At 40.2% G+C, this 18752-nt stretch overlaps 1 protein-coding gene across 3 annotated transcripts in view; it reads left to right on the forward strand.

Moving 5' to 3' along the window:
• The first annotated feature begins 3278 nt into the window (after window positions 1-3278).
• Window positions 3279-18752, forward strand: part of LOC137889560 (TOX high mobility group box family member 2-like) — a 75412-nt gene continuing 59938 nt past the window's right edge. For all 3 annotated transcript variants that reach the window (XM_068733472.1, XM_068733473.1, XM_068733474.1), the window contains exon 1: window positions 3279-3861. In XM_068733472.1, the coding sequence (XP_068589573.1) occupies window positions 3757-3861 (105 nt within the window). In that variant the 5' untranslated portion in view covers window positions 3279-3756. The remainder of the gene's footprint in view (window positions 3862-18752) is intronic.

Raw genomic sequence — 18752 nt, forward strand, 5'->3', positions numbered from 1 at the left:
GCCACTCTCTGAATTTGGACTTTGTTGAGTCTCCATCACTGGAAAATGTAGATAAACTAAAAGTGAAATTACTTTTTGTGTAGTCAGCCAATAGTCAATGAGTGAGGCTTAAAATGGTCAAGAAAAACACAAAAACGCCTGCTTGAACTACTTCACTGTTTCTCCATTTCATTGTTTTCCTTGTCATGCTCCCTGTCTGCTGAGCTGCTACCATTCATTTCTGGTCTGTATATTATTTATTTATTCTATTATAAGAGGACCTTTGTTACTTGCCAGGACATCAGATTTTTTTTTTTAATTTACATTCCTGCGTTAAGAAATTAAAAATAACTGAATTACTTGTGCAGACCAGAAGCTGTTAGTTTGTTTTTTTGTTTTATTTTATGTAATACCTCAGAAAAAACATTGAAGGACAACCTTCATTTTCAATGGTGCAGATGTGCAACTAAAGTCAAATAGAAAGAAGAATACATCAATTAAAGCAAAAAACAAAGAAAGAAAAGCAATGATAGTTGAGATCAAGAAGATAGTAATTAAACCTTGAAATTGTCTCAGCCGTATTAATGAGGTCAGCTTAAAGTAAGTGTTTAGTTGTTCTTTAGAGGCTTTTAGACTAGCAATCCAATGCAGGCCACTTTGTGTTTGAGTGGTTTACCAAATTGATCAGCAATTATGTATATACAATTATAAATACTGTGTGTGTATGTATATGTACTGTATATGTGTATGTATATAAATATATGTATGTATACAAATATATGTACATATATACACACAGACAGAAAGAGACTTGAATGGCAATTATTGAATTGATTGTGAGAGCAAATCTCTGACTTTTTTGTGAAAGCCTTACAGTACATACTGTATGCATAGAGACTTACAGTATAGCCACACATTTAAACTTGAAGCTACATTGTACAGTAATTACTCAGTGTTTTGGAACTGCTTTAATGAGGCATAAATTGGGACTAATGATGTTTAAAAAAGGCTGCGATACTTTCAAAACTGTTTAATGTTTGAAGGGAATGCAATTGGCCCACCGCTCAAAGCAACAGGACTCTAAAGTGACACTGTGCTTAATTCTCAGAATGAAAGATTTAGCTGCTCAGTGGAAAAGATGGACACAATTAAAAATAAAGTTAAACAATGATACAGAGGTTTTGCTTTTACCCTAAGACCATGGCTTTAGTTGGTCAAAGATCACAGTAATGTTCAAGTAAATACAGTCAGTTAGAAACCTAAGATGATGTATAACATACACTGTATTTTTCTAAAGAATATACACAGCCACCATGGATGCTACAGTTGTAGCTGCTCATACCAGCTCATATGAAATGATCCTCATGTGGGTGCAAAACAATCGTGACTCCACGAAGTTCTTAATTGTACATCATTTAATGACATCACAAACTGTAGGCTTGCTTTACCTTTCTCTATTATAACGTTGGGAAAGATCTGTTCAGTATTCACTTTTCTATGTTTGATTTAGCTCTCCAAGGTCACAGAGGTATCACGTGCAGATTCTGTTTTGAGATGATTTTCGGTTGAAATTAGCACAACCCTCAGCAGTTCTTTTGTTCTCCCACACTTTCCTCAAATCAGTCATCGTTTCTGCAGAACGAACCGAAAGCCAAATTATCTTATCTACCTTTCAGCTTCCAAATTTTTTCATCTGCATCACATTTTATTTGAGATTAAAGTAGGGCTGTGTCTTTGTGCAGCACTAATTGCCATAGAGCTTCAGTAATTAAAGGACAATAAAGCCTTAGTAGTAATTAGTTTCTCTTGTTTGGTTGCTAGCCCATCAATTGTGCCTCAATAATACTGATCATTAGCATGCGCCTGGGCAGTGAGGGATGCTGGGAAAGGAGCCCTGCACACACAGCACTCCACATTCCATTCCCATGAAGCCATGGCACCGGGCCATGTGGTTAACCCTCCGCGTGCTGGGCCTGGGACAGTGGCAGGCTGTGCCTAACAGCGAAGGACCCCACTGTAAAATATAGAGGTTGCACTGTAACATAATAGACCTGCTGAAATAATGACCAGCTTTTTACATTTCTGAAGTGGGAACACAAGAGCTGCAGCAGTGGGCAGATGCTGCTGTCACAATTTGTGTAAAAACAATTGTACCCTTCTTGGTGTTACATTCTCCTCTATTCACATCCAGGTTCAGCTAATGAAAGCCTGTCTGCATTACTGTTTAGGACTGATAAAGAGGATGTATTATCACCATTTTAATGCAGATGCATCCTAAAAACAGAACAACTTAGGTATCTTTAAACAGAAGGGCATCAGGAGGATAACGCATATTTCTATGCAGGCTGGGTGTATGGATTGTGTTGTAAACTGTGGCATAGTAATAACGCCAGGCAGCAGAAAATGTGCTCTGTTCTGTACTTTGCCTTGACATGATTGAAAGACAATGGTCCCATGGATAGGCCATTTCAACATCAAATGTGCATGCACATCACAGGGCAAGGGTGTGCTATCCATCACATTCAGTGAGCTGTCAGAGGCAGCACTCACATCCCCAGCTTCTCACCATGCACATTTGCAACTGTAGGGCAATACAAGATTAAACTCCTTTGTACATATTCCATCTTGGAAAACTATATTCCGCTCACATTTTAAGAGTTATCAGTGTTAGCTGTGAGGTTAATATCAGGGCTTTAATTTGAAATATTAATATTTTTTGCTCTTCTTTTTTATCAATATAACACAAAAACTTAAAATGCAAGCACAACGGGAGACAAAACAACTATGATTAATGAAATGTACTTTTCAGAAATCTGAACTAACCTAGCACTGGTTAAACTCTATAAAAGACTGGACTAAGAGTGAAATATTTGGCAGTGTCCTTTTTCTTGATCCTATTTATCGAGTCAAATGAGAGGCCTATCAAAGTGAATTTTGCTCACTGCCTTAGGCTATAGGCTGTGATAGGTTTTGTATATTAAGGTGATGTCGATATTCAGGTTGTTGTCCTGCAAATGAAAAATAAAAATACATAAAAACATGGTTGAACTACAGAGAGACTCTGTGCAACCTCCTCCCATCCGCCTTGGCACAAATAACCCAAATGGAAGCCTTTATGAAGCACTGATGGAAGCAGAGTGCGCTTTATAATGCACAGCCGTGCACACTACTACATTTCCAGCTAATCAGAAGCGCGCAGTTGCAGAAAGGAGAGCGGTTGCCAAGGCAGCCACCAATCTCCCCTCCCCCTTCTCCCTCCGTTCCTCTTTCCCGTTTATTATCGGCAGAGGTCGCATGGCAGAGGGAAGTCCGACCACTTCTGTACTGGAACCAATGCAAGAATATGCACCCTCCATAACAAAGCCTGTATGGAGTCCTGAGAACAGTGGGGAAACAGAGGCTGCACATTTATGGGCTGCTGAAAAAAATATCTAAACAGAGAGCACCAAAGTTGGAGGTTTTGCTTTTATTTGTTGTGGAACAACGGGATAGTTTGGCCAACACGTGTGTATCCATGAAATTTGTGCTCTCCGTTTTGAGTGAGTGAGTGTTTCGCATCCCGGTGCGAGGCTCCGAGGAGGACTGCGCATCACCAGAGTTGGTGCCGAAGTTCGGCCGCGAACGGATGTGAGGGAAGAGTGTACCCAGTGAAACTCCCCCACTTCTTTTTTTTTTTTTTTTTTGGTCTCTCCTGCTTCGGCGTTTGTGTTTGCTGAGACGATAGTGAGCCAAAGACGCTGAAAGTGATTTCATGCCTTCAGTCTCGCACAACCTGAGATGGACGTGAGATTTTATCCTGCTCCCCCGGCAAATGTGGGTTCATGCTCCCTACCGACTGATCCAAGTTGTCTGAGCTCGTTGGACTATTACCACTCGAACAAGGTAAATAACAAACTGTGTTGTCTCGTGCGTTGAAATGCCTCATAGCTCACCTGTCTCTTTACGTGAGCCAATACAGCTTGCAACATTCACGCAATGCAAACGCATGCTTTGGACGCTTTGTTTTATTTTGTTGTTTTTTTTATCCACGGGCGCTCACTTGCCCCAAACACTAATCCAAAAACATGTCAAGTGTCAGCAAATAAAGTGGCCCGAGCTCCTAGGATGGACTGGTTTTAATTTAGTCTGGAACGGGACGCAGAATTTGTCTTCACTGTTACTTTAGACTGGAACCTGCAAACATTCTATTTTGCTTTTGAAAGAAAATGTGTGGTCCAACTTTTCTTTTTCCTCTAACCATCATAGTTATTATGTTATTTCCCCGGTGACATTGTGCAGTAGTGTTTTCGCACAAAGCTGGCATTAAGTGTCCCACCCGATGTGGAATACCAGAGGCTGTATAGAATCCATACTGCCCCACTCTGCTCCCTGCTCCAACATTATCTTCCCTCTCAATGATTTCTTATAGCTTACATGCTTTTCCGCTGGGACTTCAACGATTAAATGGATGTGTGCCAGTAATGTACTGTTAATTACTTTGTAAAGAGAAACCACAGAGTCTGGCTGGTACATGTATCACTCTTTTCTCACTATCAGTTTGGACACCCCGCAGCATTTGACGTGTGACCTGCACTGACTCCATTGCAAGTGCGCAGGTGGCATTTAAACGGCATTATGAATATTTTGTAGTTTGACATTTTCCTAGGAAAAACAAACAAATCATCGTCCCATTGCAAACAACAAACCAGTGCTTACTAATGTTATAAATAACCAAAGGATGGGGCAACACTAGAAATCTCTAGATGTATTTTCATAAGAGATCAAAAACACCACAAAGTAAGATAACCTCACAGCAAAAGTAGTGTAGAGTTCCACAAACACAATATATACCCAGCGGAAACACTAGGAAAACTATTTAAAACTGTTAAATTAAGAGACTTACAGCTTCCTCAAGTGTTCGCAACATCTCAGCCATCTGCAATCACTGAATTGGACTTTGGTGCCGTCACCTACCGTGGTTGGTAATATTGCAAATCAAAAGGCTCTGGATGTTGACCTGCTGTTGTAGATGGAGATGATTTGGAGTTCTTTGGCTTGCTTTCTCAGATAACGATAGCTTTCAGGTATGACAATGAGTGAGAATGATGCACAGTTGGGGATGTTTGTCTTTTTCTGTGTGGGCAATGGAAAGTGTCTGTAACCGAACGGAACATTCCATTTATCAACTGAAAAGATCATCTCCCAATTTAGAGCTTAAAAAAAATGGTGCAACAATAATCTCTGCTCAGGTTTGGTAGCGGAAAGCTTGTTGAAGTGCGAAGGACGGAAACAAAAGCAATTGGGACACAGTTTTATTAGTGACTCGCATTCGATCACAGATGAAATAAAGTCTATATAAAGCATTTACTGATAAGGCAGGTTTACACCTGTGACACACAAATAGGCTCATATAACTGTCTCCTTCGCACAGGCTATCTTTTTTTTTTTTTTTTTAGGTCAAATGAATTAGGATCATCCTCCATGCGGATAATCTGAAGAATATGCTGATATACACGCACACTGCACACACTGCATGAATCCTGGAAACAAAGCCAGTAGAAATTAAATGATATGAAGTGCTTTCACAAGGGAGAAAGTGACACCAACTACTGTCACCGATACAAAAGTGTGGCGCCCCTCAAAATTACAAGTGTTCTTTTGAATTATTGAAATCCCTCCACTCCCTTTTCCTTGAGGGAGTGGGGACTCTTTCCACAAGGGGAGGTATAATTTGCTATCATCACATGTGTAACACTAACTACCTTCACTAGCAATGCAAATGAGGCCCGGGAGCAGAAGGGGTCACTTGGTGTCCTGTTAACACGGTGCACAGGGTCAAGTTCCTCTTCTCAAATGCTTGTCAAACTGGCTGTGGCACCGTAGAGACATCTGATTTGTTATGTAGGTTTTGTATCTACGGATCAGATCTGCCCGCTGCTAATCATCTCTGACAGCCATGGTTGGTCACATTCTGCTCAGGTCTCTTTATGAAGCAGCATGGAGGCAAAAAGCTTATCACAGCATTCAGATCAAATGTTTTTATGGGCTTACTTTGCATATTCAAATGGATATTGTAGTTTGTAGCTTCATTTGTTATTGAGTTTATTGCCTTCTAGTTTATCTTGAGAACATTCTTTTGGGATAATATTATTTGAAAAGAGTAACAATAAGAAGAACCTTTTGTTGAGATGGTTGCAATTTGGCATTTAGCACTGTTATTCCTTTCTGGCTGATTCAGTATCCTTGTTTGAAAAAAATAAGTAATTTAGAGCCTGTGAAAATGGCTCTCCTTTTATCGTTGTGAAATTAACAGTGTTAATCTGACTTACACACACGCTTAATTGGATGAAATGAGCATGTGCTGGTATTTTAGCTCTTTATAGTCTGTTTATTTGCAAGCCTATTTTATGTCTACTCTGCACCAACACAAGCCTAGTTTGAGTAATTATCAAGTTTATGTGACTTCCAGAGAACACGTATACTGCTCATGCTTTCAGACTCTGTCACACTGCTCATTTGGAGCAGAGACTTATTTAATTCCTATTAGTCTATGTGCATGTATGCTCCTGGATGTACTATTTCTTTCACCTAATTTAATGTGCTGATAATTACTGTGATCGCTGATCACTGTGTGGATCATTTCCGTTACTTTGGCGCTGTTGTCACATTTTGCAAGAAGGAAATGTGAACCCTTTCCCAGCCAAAATTTGTCATCGACTGGTCCTTAATAAACATGACTGTAATCACTGGGAAGTTAAGCACTGTAAAAAATAAAAAGGTGAAGAATGCAAAGAAAGAGATGCATAAAATGAGCAGAGAAGGTACTTCAAGGATAAGATGATTCAGAAAGATCCATAAATAACCCTGAAGATTTCTACTTCAATACTTTCAATACTCATTTTATTTCACTGTGAGTTACGTGTCTTTTATTACTGTGGTGCTCTCCCACAGCCGAGGAGAAATGACAGAGAATAATACCATTATAACCGTTCTGTGCTCTAATGGTAATATTCAACTGTGCCATGTTTTAATGGTGTCTGCTGCCTTACAGGCTGCATGGTACACATATTACTCATATATACCATGCAAATACAAATTCATACTTTATCTGTTGTAGAAAACATCCAAAGTATAAAGATGCATTTTGTCATACACAACATGTACGACTGTAATTGTTGTTTGTCTGACACTTTTAGTTTGCTCTGTGAGATGGGAACACAGTGTCTGCTCCTTTATTTGAATACCTTAATCAAACAGTGCTGACTGCTGCTGAGGTGAGGTGCTGCATACAGTATAGCAATAGCATAGAGTGCAAAGAGAGTAGGCCCTGTGTTTGAACACCCAGGCCCCACCCAGCTCATATATCCTCCCAACAACTGATATCTGCTTAGATAGGACATGACTGAAGAGCTGGCTTTGTTAGTTGGTGGTCTCCTCTGCCTCTGATAAGATGGGGTACGATGTACTTCATTTGAATGCCTTATCTCAGTTTTATTTTTTATTACAGGACTGCCTTGGTGTACTGTATGCTGTGCAAAGGTTTGATTACTTTATATTAACATATTCAGTCGGTTTCCATCAACTGATCATCCTCAAGTGAAATAAGCTCTTGAATAAACACAGACATTTATTGTTAGTGTTGGCTAAATGTAAGGGGGTATTTTTAGTCCCTCAAGTACTTACACATGGCTGACAAATTAACCAGTCGGTGTAATGCTGACTATACCTAATGTTCATGTTGAGTTGCGCTGTCGCTATTAGCTAATGACAAACTCTGTGGTTTGTGACAGAGAGACAGAAAGGGAGAATCAGAGGATGAGTGAGAGTCAAATGGGTTGAAGTAATCAGTGGCCCAGTATGGGGACAGTGTGTGTGTGTGTGTGTGTGTGTGTGTGTGTGTATCTGTGTGTGTGTGTATCTGTGCAGGCTAACTCGGGGCCATTCAAGCGTTTTGCTGACTACAGAATCACAATCACAATTGCTTTCATAGCCCAGTGCAGAGGAAGGCCATGCATACCACAGTAAGGGCCTGTGACACACAGCGAGCAGGGGCAGAGCAAAAACAGCCACTAAATCATATTCTCCCTGCCCCAACACACGGAGGACATTTTTAATAGGGATTCCGACCATTTGAAATCATTTCAATAAAACTGGAATTGGCTCTGACATTGGCAGAGTCACATAGCCTGCATATGGCACAGAGATTTCTTGCAATATATATATATGTGTGTGTGTGTGTGTGTGTGTGTGTGTATATATATATATATATATATATATGTGTGTGTGTGTGTGTGTGTGTGTGTGTGTGTATACTGTATATGTGTGTGTGTGTGTATATATATATATATATATATATATGTATATTTAACCTAGGTGACTAGACTAATTTCCCAACCAACCAAAAGGTGTCTACATCTGTTTTTTGTGACTTTTTCCGGGGGATTTTTTGTTCTGATAGATGCAAACAGACATGATTATTGATGAAAGGCAATAGGCCACAAGATGCTGTAGCACCACACACAGGATCATGAATAACTTTTTCACCATTTAAATTCTTGTTGTTTGGCCATTAAATGCAGCATTTGTGTTTGATGTAGGATGTGACAGTTTCAGTATCAATGTATGTGTATGTGGGGGGCTACCCATGTGCTAATTATTGGCCCTGGCAGTGCTAAGCTACTTCCTCGTTGGTGGGTACCAGTGCGTCCCCCTCGGCGTCTGTTACCATAATTAAGACCAGCAGCCCCACTGTAGTGTGCTTCTATTAGTCAGCCCGGGCCTTCCCATGGGGCAGTGCGATGGCATTCTCATTCTTACTGCAGAAGAAGAAAGAAAAAGAAACAGCACCAGCACCTGCTCCAGAGTAGGCCCCTGGGTGTTTAGTTTAATGTTGATTATGTTTGTTAATGGCTGTAAACACTCAGAAGGAAAGACACGTGACAACATGGTGAAATTGATGTGCAAACAATCTATCTGTCTATATGTCTGTCTAGTGGCTTAAACTCAATTGCACTGACAAGATTATTGGAGCTTTGAGCTGTCCCATCATGTTTTTTTTAACATCAGACCTTAAAGTAACCCCCAGTTTTAGTTTTTCTGTAAGCAGTAGAAAACAAAGGAAGCCCCTTTCAGAGCATGATAGGGAAAGCTACAATATACAATACACTACAGATATTGTGCATCCAAGCTCGTACAGAACCCAGTTTCAGTGCTAAAGGTAAACAAATGTAGACAAATAGGAAGGAGTGTACTATACAAGTGCCATGTGTATGTACACTGTATGTTATTAAGAGCTGAGATGATAAGTCGATTCACTAGTCAGTGTACAGAAAATGTTCCTCTGTTTTATATAATTGTAATTTTGTATCTTTGAGTTTTGACTGTTAGTTTAAAAAAAAAAAGCAATTTAAAGTATTGGAACTTGGACTCTAGGATGTGTCATCACATTTTATTGACTACCAAATAATCAACAAATTAATCTCAAATCAAATAATCAATAATCACAGCTTTAGTATATAAATACAGCATGCCTGCTTTAGGCCTACTTTATGTACTTGATGTATGTATGAATGTACATATGTACTGTGTGTATGTATGCACTGTATGTAAGTATACATGCATAGAAGGGGCTGGAAGCTGGACAAACATTCCCAGTTGTCCCAGCTTCCTGAGGTATGTCCTGTGCAAACAACATGGCCCATGGTATAAACTCCTTGCCAGGGATTTAAGGCTCTTTCCCTCCCTTGTTTTTACTGAATACCCTTTACAAATATTATCGGCCTGGGGTCAGTGCCATGTTTGCACTGCGGCCTGATGGGACAGAGCCCACATAAAACTTCAATTAATGGTCCAAGCCCAGACTAACACGTAAACAGTACATATAAAGTAGAATGATCAGAATGCTCCTAGAGTGCAAAGCATGAATATAGACTATTTTTCTGAGTGTGCCTGTAGATCAATCTAATTATTTTGGGAGATATATTATCAATCAGAATACTTTTTTAGGGTTGCCATTTGTTAGCAGATCTTTGACTTCTCTCATGATCACTGGTGTCTGTCATTAATTCACTGACATGCGTTAATTTGGATTGTGAGAGGTTTCCACTTTAGAAAGACAGGGTTGATAAATCCATATGAACCTGAATATGCTCTCTTTCCTCTTTCCCCAGCTGTGACTGTCTCCACTTGTCCCTTGTCTGTCAGGAGCATGTGTTTATTATGTGTGACATATTTAGCAGGCAGATATAATTGCCTGTGCAAGGCTGTAATCGTCTGCGTCCAATTCAGTCAGCAGAGACTGCGGGAGCCCACAGAGCCACCGAGGTAATCAAACTGTGGCTCATTCTTCCTCTTTGAGAGCTAATGATGAGCTTCATGATCATTTACAATGGGCAGAGGGAGAAGTGTGACAGAAAGTACAGTGGTAATACCATGGTTTTAGGTCTTGCAATGCTATTATCTATGGTTTAAGAATCGGCCAGAGAAAAAAAAAAGAGTAGGGTACGCTGCAGAGTTATGGAAAGAGAAGAAAAATAGAGATAGATGTTGCTAAAGAAAAAAAGGGGTATAGAGGTTAGAGGAGACTTGTGGGTTGAGAAAAGGGAGGGAAAGCAAGAGAACTAGGCCTTCTCTTTGTGTTGTCGACCTATTTATTCTCAAGCTGGCCATGAGCCATGACAATGAGTGATGTCGCTAAGAAAAACAAACAGAGGGAAGAAAAGTAGGATTTGGGAAATTATGACATACGGTTAATAATGGTGTTATGCTGTCGAGGACTCCGTCTCTCAATTAGGCCTCAACAACCTCATAGCAGTTCAGAAGGGTTGTTAACACACAGGAAAGGAAAACTTGAGCGGATCTTTATATAGAATTGTTAATAACACAGTAGACAGTAGTGAAAAACCATAGCCTAAAGCAGCACTTACTGGCACAACCCACGTGAACCAAGCAAGTATATGCGTATGTGTGTGTGTGTGCATACATTTGTGTATGCATGCTTTTGGTGTGTGTTGCTGGCACCTTAACAGTGGTGGAAGAAGTATTCAGAACTTTTACTTTAGTAAAAGTAACAGTTACACACTGTAGAGATACAGGTGCAAGTCATAAAGTAGCTGTGTGTGTGTGTGTGTGTGTGTGTGTGTGTGTGTGTGTGTGTGTGTGTGTGTGTGTGCACCCAGTATAGAATCAGATCAGAGAGTAGTGTATGTGAAAGCAGAAGAGGGCTTGCTCTTGACTTTTTTAATCAGAGGGGTGACTTAAAGGGTAATTTCACCCAAATTACAAAAAAACCTTTCTTACATGTACTTGTATGGTTTTATTTACCACAGTGTTCAAGAAATCCATCTCTGAGATTTCTGCTGCCAGAACAATTCAATTGAGATGACCATTAAAAAATTATTACACTGCAACATGTCTTTCCTGTTACTTTTTATATAATCCATAGAACACAAAAATGTAAAAGAATGTTGACAATGACAATTTCTTAAAACCCAAGGGGACATCTTCATGTCATGTGTTTGTTTAACTAGCAGTCCAAACCACAATGATACTCTGTTTACTATCAGAGAAAAGCAGCAAATCTGTACCTGTTGCTGTTAATCTGCAACAACGGGTACAGATAGGCCAGTTACTTAGCAAAGGCATCGGGAATGTCATAACTAGGAACAAATGTTTGCAGCAGCCGGGCAGGGAAAGGGAGTGAAAACTGAGAGATGGTCATGTTTTATTAAGCCTGATAATGCAGCCTAATCTGCGGCTCGGGTTACACAGTGCTTTGTGGGTAATTAGAGATCATGTCGTACGCCTGGCCTGCTGAAAATTTGCACTCCGCCCTAATCCCCGCCTATCCGCCTTTCACCCGCCACCTCCCTTCTTCTCTCTCTTCATTCTCTCCCTCACTCACAAAAAAAACAGCATGCTTCCAAATGAGCTGGCTTCCTGTCAGGGAAACAGACAAATAAACAAACATGGTAGCCATACTTCAGGTAGCTAGTCATCAGAAAAGTTTATACCTCGCTGTAAGATACTTGGAAATGTGCTTATATGCTCAGAATTCAATAAGAGGAAGTTGACAGTGGAGCACTTTGTGGTTTGCATTGTGGAACTTGTTAGATGAATGACTAATGCCTCCTGGCAAGTGCCCCAGGTTTACTATTACCAAAACAATGGCACTTGATACAGAGCACCGTAGCCTTGGTTTTCACACAGACAGGAGCTCAGGCTGCTGTTTTCTTTTGAACCCTAAATGCTGACTGCCCATTCATGCAACGTCCCCCGAACACAGAGACACACACAAAGGAAATTCTCAACTGACACGGTGACTTGTTGAAAAAAAACAAAAAGAAACAACAACAGCTTCTTTCATAGCTCCCTGTCCCCAATTTTTCCATTCTTAAGAACTGAGAAATGTTTCCTTTTCTAAGATTCGGCTATCACCAAGTGTAAAACAGTCCACGTGTTTACATACACATAGTTAGTTAATTACTCGGATTATGACAGCAACTCTCTCTCATGTGTATGTGTGTGTGTGTGTGTGTGTGTGTGTGTGTGTGTGTGTGTGTGTGTGTGTGTGTGTGTAGATATCAGGTAGAAAATAATACAGTACAGTTTTAGAGCAAAAGCATCAGCTGCCTCCCACCATAAACTCAAGAAACTGTACTGGTTTGAAGACTGGATGAAAAGCAGATTTAGATTCTAACTCATTTAGTTGAACGCAGTGTTTCCCCTACAATCTTTCTCACGCCTGGTGGTTTTAGCAAAAAAATCCCCCGTACAAAAAAAGAAGACATGAAAGAAATTATAAAACCAACCAAATAGAAGCCATATGCATTTATCTCCTGTGCATCTTAAGTGCCACTCATAAAAATCTCATTCTATAGTATGCGCTGTATGAGTCATTGAAGAAAGTGTATTATGGAACGATTTGATTCCTGTGCTAAGAGTACACATAATAACAGTATTATCATAGACACAAGCCACACATAATAAACAGTATTCATGTAAATGTGGCACTGAACTCATGTACCTCATCAACCTCTTCAGAGCCACCAGAGGTCTTATGAGTTATCATTATTCAGACAAAGAAGAGATAAAGGCAGAGTGCGTCATAGGGATATATAACAAGCTTTCAAACAGCTTATATACCATCAGGCTACATTTGCATAAAAATGTAGCAAAATGCAAAACTGAGCAATATTCAAAGCATTCAAGTAGCATGATGATTATCAGCAGAACTAGAAGCTTTTAAGAGTTGAGGCAGCTAATGGCTGCCAGTGGCTCTTTATCTCAGTGGTTTTGTTTTTTGTGATTATGGGCAGGTTAGGAACCAGTGACAAAAAACTAAGCAAGAGAACAACAGGGAAGTTAAGTTGCTCGTGTCAGTTTGAAGCCAGGGTCATTGTGACATATACTGTATCGTTTCCTGTTTAATTGGCTGCAATGGTTGCCAATCACTGTAAAATCTTTTTACTACCACATATGCTTCATTGTATTTTGTCATCAAGGTCAACAGATTTTTAAAACCTGTGTTACGGACCCGGACGATACAAGTTGAAAGTGCTTAAATTTTTTAGCATCTGGATACCCCTCCTGTATTCCTGCTGATATTGCAATAATCATCATCTAATTGCAGAGTGCTGTCATTATTACGTGGCGAAATGTGTTAATTTTTGTTCTGTTAGTCATTTTCTCAGATTGATGAAGGTGTCCAAACTGTAACCACAAACACTAGACAGCATTGTGGGCCAAAAGGTGCTATGATTGGATGCAGGTGATATCACAAAAATCCCAAGTTGCCCAATTAGAGCTGCACAAGTTTCAAACTAATTTTGAACCCTCTACACTCACACACACACAGGGTCATATACACTCACTTTTACACCCCTGAATCCCCCACTATCCAACCACACACACACACACACACACACACACACACACACACACACACACACACACACACACACACACTTCTCATATAGCTTCAAGGCATTTCATTTCCTCTCCTCCTATGACAACATCACAATATAATGGGACATGGTGTCACGTGACAAGAGCAAGTACATGGAGCAATCAAATCTCTCTCTCTCTCTCTCTCTCTCTCTCTCTCTCTCTCCGGCTTGAAGGGCAGAACGGTCAGTCGTTACATAAACTAGAGTTTGTTCAATTACGGAAAAATGTGCTTTGTGTCCTTGTCATAAGCAGAGTGATGAAGCAGATAAAAAATTAATTAGTTATCTGTGTTCCTTAAGGTTTTTAATAAAATACCTTGCTTTCTGTGCTCACTCTGTCCATGGAACTAAACTGTAGTGACGCTGAGATACTTCATTCGGGTTTGTCGCTGAATGGGGCTGCACTGATACATAGAGTGCTATAGAGTTGTAATGTGAGCGACAAACCAAGACTAAAAGAGTGAAGTACCATACAGTTTCCCAAACAAGGAAACAAGTACTCTCACCAACATTTGAACATTAGCTTATCTGATCCCGTTTCCTTTGGTAGAAATGATCAGAGATCAGCAGTTTTGGACTAAGATTTTGTGTAAGAGCTGCATGATTATGGCCAAAATCATTATTCAAATTATTTTGATCAATATTATTTATTGCAAATAATTTATTGATTCGAGGGACAACATCAAAATAAGACTTAAAATAGCTTCTTCTTCACCTGAATTCAGTGCATCGAGCAAATGCAGAATGTGCCTACAGCGGCCTCATGACCGCTCCCCAAAAGTGAAGCCAAAACATCTTGATTGCCCCCTGGTGGCTGGCTGACATCCATTGTTAAAGATTCAAGGATAATTTGTCATTATGCAACGCAAGGTTGAGCAACGAAATGAAGTTCCAGTCTATTTACTACCCAAGAAAACATGACACAACACAAAACAAAAACAGTGATGTAGTACATTTTTTGGATTGGCATCAGGAGGAATATAAACATCATATCAACCCTGACTATGTTTGTGCACCAAGCATCCATTGGAGTCCTGCACTCTGTGCTGTGGTTCACCCGTCAAGTGCAGCTTGATCCGGGATGTCAGGATGGAGCCAGGTCTGTCAAGATGTCACCACAACAGTCACCGACCTCCCATTGCTGGGTTAGCCTGAAGTCTTATTTCATCCATCTTATTTTCCTGTGACCAGACATCAGACAGCCAGGAGTAGGCTGAGTAGCCGCATGGAATATTAGGTTCTAGCTGGGTTAGCTTAGCTTCCATCGTGGCTCTCGGGTAGTCAGTGGCATTTTGGGCCTGGCTGGTCCGACTTGGTGGTTGGCAGAAGTCGTGGGTGGTGAGCGTCTCAAGGTCTTCTGTACGTTATCCAATACACATGTTTCCCTTTCCAGTATTGACTACTGTATCCCATACTGTCATATGCCACACTCGCTCTAGTAAGAAACACAAAAAGACATCCAATTAAAACAAAAATGTAGCAAAGTTCATGGGAGCTACCAGCGGCTGCATCTACAGTACATGCGCTGCTGTTGGTGTGGCTGACCGTCACTCCAGTTATTCACTGTTTGTTGCAGCACAGAACCGTCGCACAGTTTTCAGATGAGCCTGTAATTAAGTCATCTCAGAGCCTTGAGAGTGCGACTATAATGCACAGAGCTGAGACCAATCTGCAACTAATTGTCCCAAGTTTTAATTTCTAATGGAATAAGGGCCAGAGGGAATGCAGCTTAATGAGATGCAGTTACTGTGTGTGTGTGTGTGTGTGTGTGTGTGTGTGTGTGTGTGTGTGTGTGTGTGTGTGTGTGTGCTCCTTTATCTGTTTACTGTAACCGCTATTTGCCCTGGTGAATAGAGAAACAAGAGTGAGTAAAACAAGATGTTACGATTTGATTTTGTTACCTCGTTTCTATTTATTCTACAAAGCACTCAGGATGTCTCTGTCTTTCCAAACTGTAAATTTACACGTAACAAATGGTAAATGTTCCTTGAAATAAGTAACATAATTGATTGTACATTAACATTAGAGGTAGAATATGCCTTTTAGCGATACCTATGCCCTTTTATACAAACTGGGGAGCACCTTCTCTTAATAACTGTGTGACATTGGAGACCCTTCCAAAAGTGAGAAGTGCTTTTGCCCTTGGCACTCAAGTTATTGCTCAGACAGCATGGTTGTAGACTGGAAGTGGAAAGGTTGTTTACATAGCCTTGGGAGTGTTTGTGTCATGATTTAGATTCCAGGCATTTCAACATCCAAATAAATCAGTTTAGACTTCTGAGGACAAGTAAACCTCCAAAAGAAGAGATGGGCCAGCTGTGTTTATAATCTGTTAGGTAGTTTTATCTCTAAAGCTCGAGCAATTTTGTTTCCAGTTATTATAGGCAAAGAAAGTGGGATCAAAGTTCACACAGCATATGTGCTTTAGTGTATTTGCAATAGGGATGTTTACCTTTTATTTACGGTGAAATATTGCTTTTGCGATGTTGTTCCAAGTGCATTCTGAGTATTATTGCACTCCATTAGGACTGTGGTTTTAATGACACAATCAGCTTGTGACATGTTACACAAGCAACAACTATGGCAGTAAAAACATTAAAAAAGCAACAACAACCCTGAAGACACATGACTACATGAGTCTTTCAAAACACTTTGGTGACTTCACTGTAATTTTTCTACCTTATCGCGTTTGAGTGGAGTTTGCTTTTGCAACTGACTCAAGGCCCTTCCTCTTATTGTTTCAGTATGTCAGAGCATTGTTTGAATGAGGTCACCCATTACCGATCTGGCCTGGGGCCAGCTTGACTTCATCTGATTTAATTGAATCTACGACATGAGTCAAATTCAAACAAGCAGAGACTGCTTTGCCATGACAGCCTCATTACTCCACATTAAGAACTCATTTCACAATGCATTGTGACTTTGGGCTTGACAAATGGTGAAAAGGGATGAAATCAAATAAGTGAGTACATTTTGGAAGGCTACTCTTGAAATGCTCTGGCTGAAAACAGTCCAAGTGTGGTACATATATTAAAGGAGAGCCAAAAAATAGTCTTTCTGCTATTTGGTATAAGTTAATGTGAATGCCTTCTGGGTTAGAGTGTTCCCATGTTTGCTGTCTAGAGTAATGGAATGACATTCAATGCCATTTTCCCTTTTAAATGGGATTTTTGTCAAAGCGTTATGAATCCAACCTGCCTTGTCGCTCAAGCCACAGACACTGCTGAGAGCGGAGAAAATATGCCAATGAAACCTTTCACTGCAGACTTTACTGTTAGCTGCGAGCAGACCAAATAATGACGCCTTTATCACATCGACGGCACAACAAACAAGGAAGGCTTTCTTGTGCCGGACCACAACAAGTGATATCAGGCATTTAAATGTCTGATATTATGTATGTAACGCATACGCAACATTCATAGCATCTCTGCTGTATGCTAGCTGAATTTCAGCATTTCATCAGCTCCAACCTCGACTAAATTTCTCAATTAAGCACGCATTCTTTGAGAGCCACTGGCAACTCGGCCAGAGCTTTCGGGAAAAAACAGAACATACAGCAGGCTCAACGTGCCAGGGCCTACCTCCACAATAGGGAAGGAAATGTTGAGACTGCGAGGGCTGTGGAGTGGAGATATGGCAGTGTTTGCTTAGGGCTAGGTATCAGGCACAAAAACAAACATGGCCGCCCTTAATGAGCCTGTTTGCCTGCCAAAGGTAAAGACAGCTGTTGTCTCTCGCCACAATGGAGCCTGCTGCAGAGCCACGGAGCATAGAGGAGCACTCTGCGTCTCCATAGTAACGCTCACCTTGTGTGTACTCAAGGGGGAACTTATTAAGTCCTCTTTACAGTTAATTACTGAGTAAAATGTAAATCATGAGGCCATACAGCACTTTTATAAGGTCTGACTGTGGAAAAAGAAAATAGGTTTATTAAGTATTAAGTAAGTCTTGTCTTTAGAGCACTAAACATGATGTTTGAGGGGCCATACTTACTTTTTGCATCTGTCTCTTGGCACAGGAGATAAATCTCTTCAAAATCTGTTCTGGTAAATAAAAACCGGCTTCTCAAAAGGACCCTAATGCACAGGAATATAGGCATCGTGGGGTGCAGTGAAACCTAAAAAAGCACTTTTCTCCTGTATAAGAAAATGAATACATCTGAGCTGTGCCTGTCCAACTGAATCAGCACTGACAGCTTTGCTGCACTCCAAGGCTAATTTTAGAGTAAAACATGAGTGAGATGACTGCACAAGCATTTTGTTGAGAGGAGAGCAGCCAGTAAGAAACTGCAAACATTAAAGGTCCAACCGTCAATTGCATCAGGGTGGCTTCTGTTGAAACAAAGCCCTCCCAGCCCCCACCGCTTTCCTGCCATTGTTTACAGTACATTTTGAGCTATTGAACGGATGACATTTTTTCCATTATTATACTGGCTTTGTTCTGCAAAAGGACTGAGAATGTCACAGATATAGTTAATATTGTATGGATGAGTATGCTGTTGACTGGAGGATAGACAATAACTGAGAAATACCTCACTTGATTATGAAAAGAAAACACGTACGAAGACATTTACCCTTAATGAAAGAAGCGTGTTTGTTGTTGTTGTTCAGTCCAGAGTGAAAAAGTGTGACATTTTGGATCATACAAAGATTGCTTTTACTCTATTTCTTCGGTGTTTGATTGGTTAAGACTGACTTTACCACTTATGTGTCTTAACTTTGATACAAGAACAATGAAAGACTGGAAATCATGCTCTTGAATTAGGAATTAACCGTTCCACATAATTTATGCAAGTCTTAGATTATGTTTGAAGAAGATCATGAGAATCTTACTCAAACAAAAAAAAAA

Source organism: Cebidichthys violaceus, unplaced genomic scaffold (genome assembly GCF_023349555.1).
Source record: "Cebidichthys violaceus isolate CVI_PGR_0920_01 unplaced genomic scaffold, fCebVio1.0.p SCAF_6, whole genome shotgun sequence".
Classification (NCBI taxonomy): Eukaryota; Metazoa; Chordata; class Actinopteri; order Perciformes; family Stichaeidae; genus Cebidichthys; species Cebidichthys violaceus.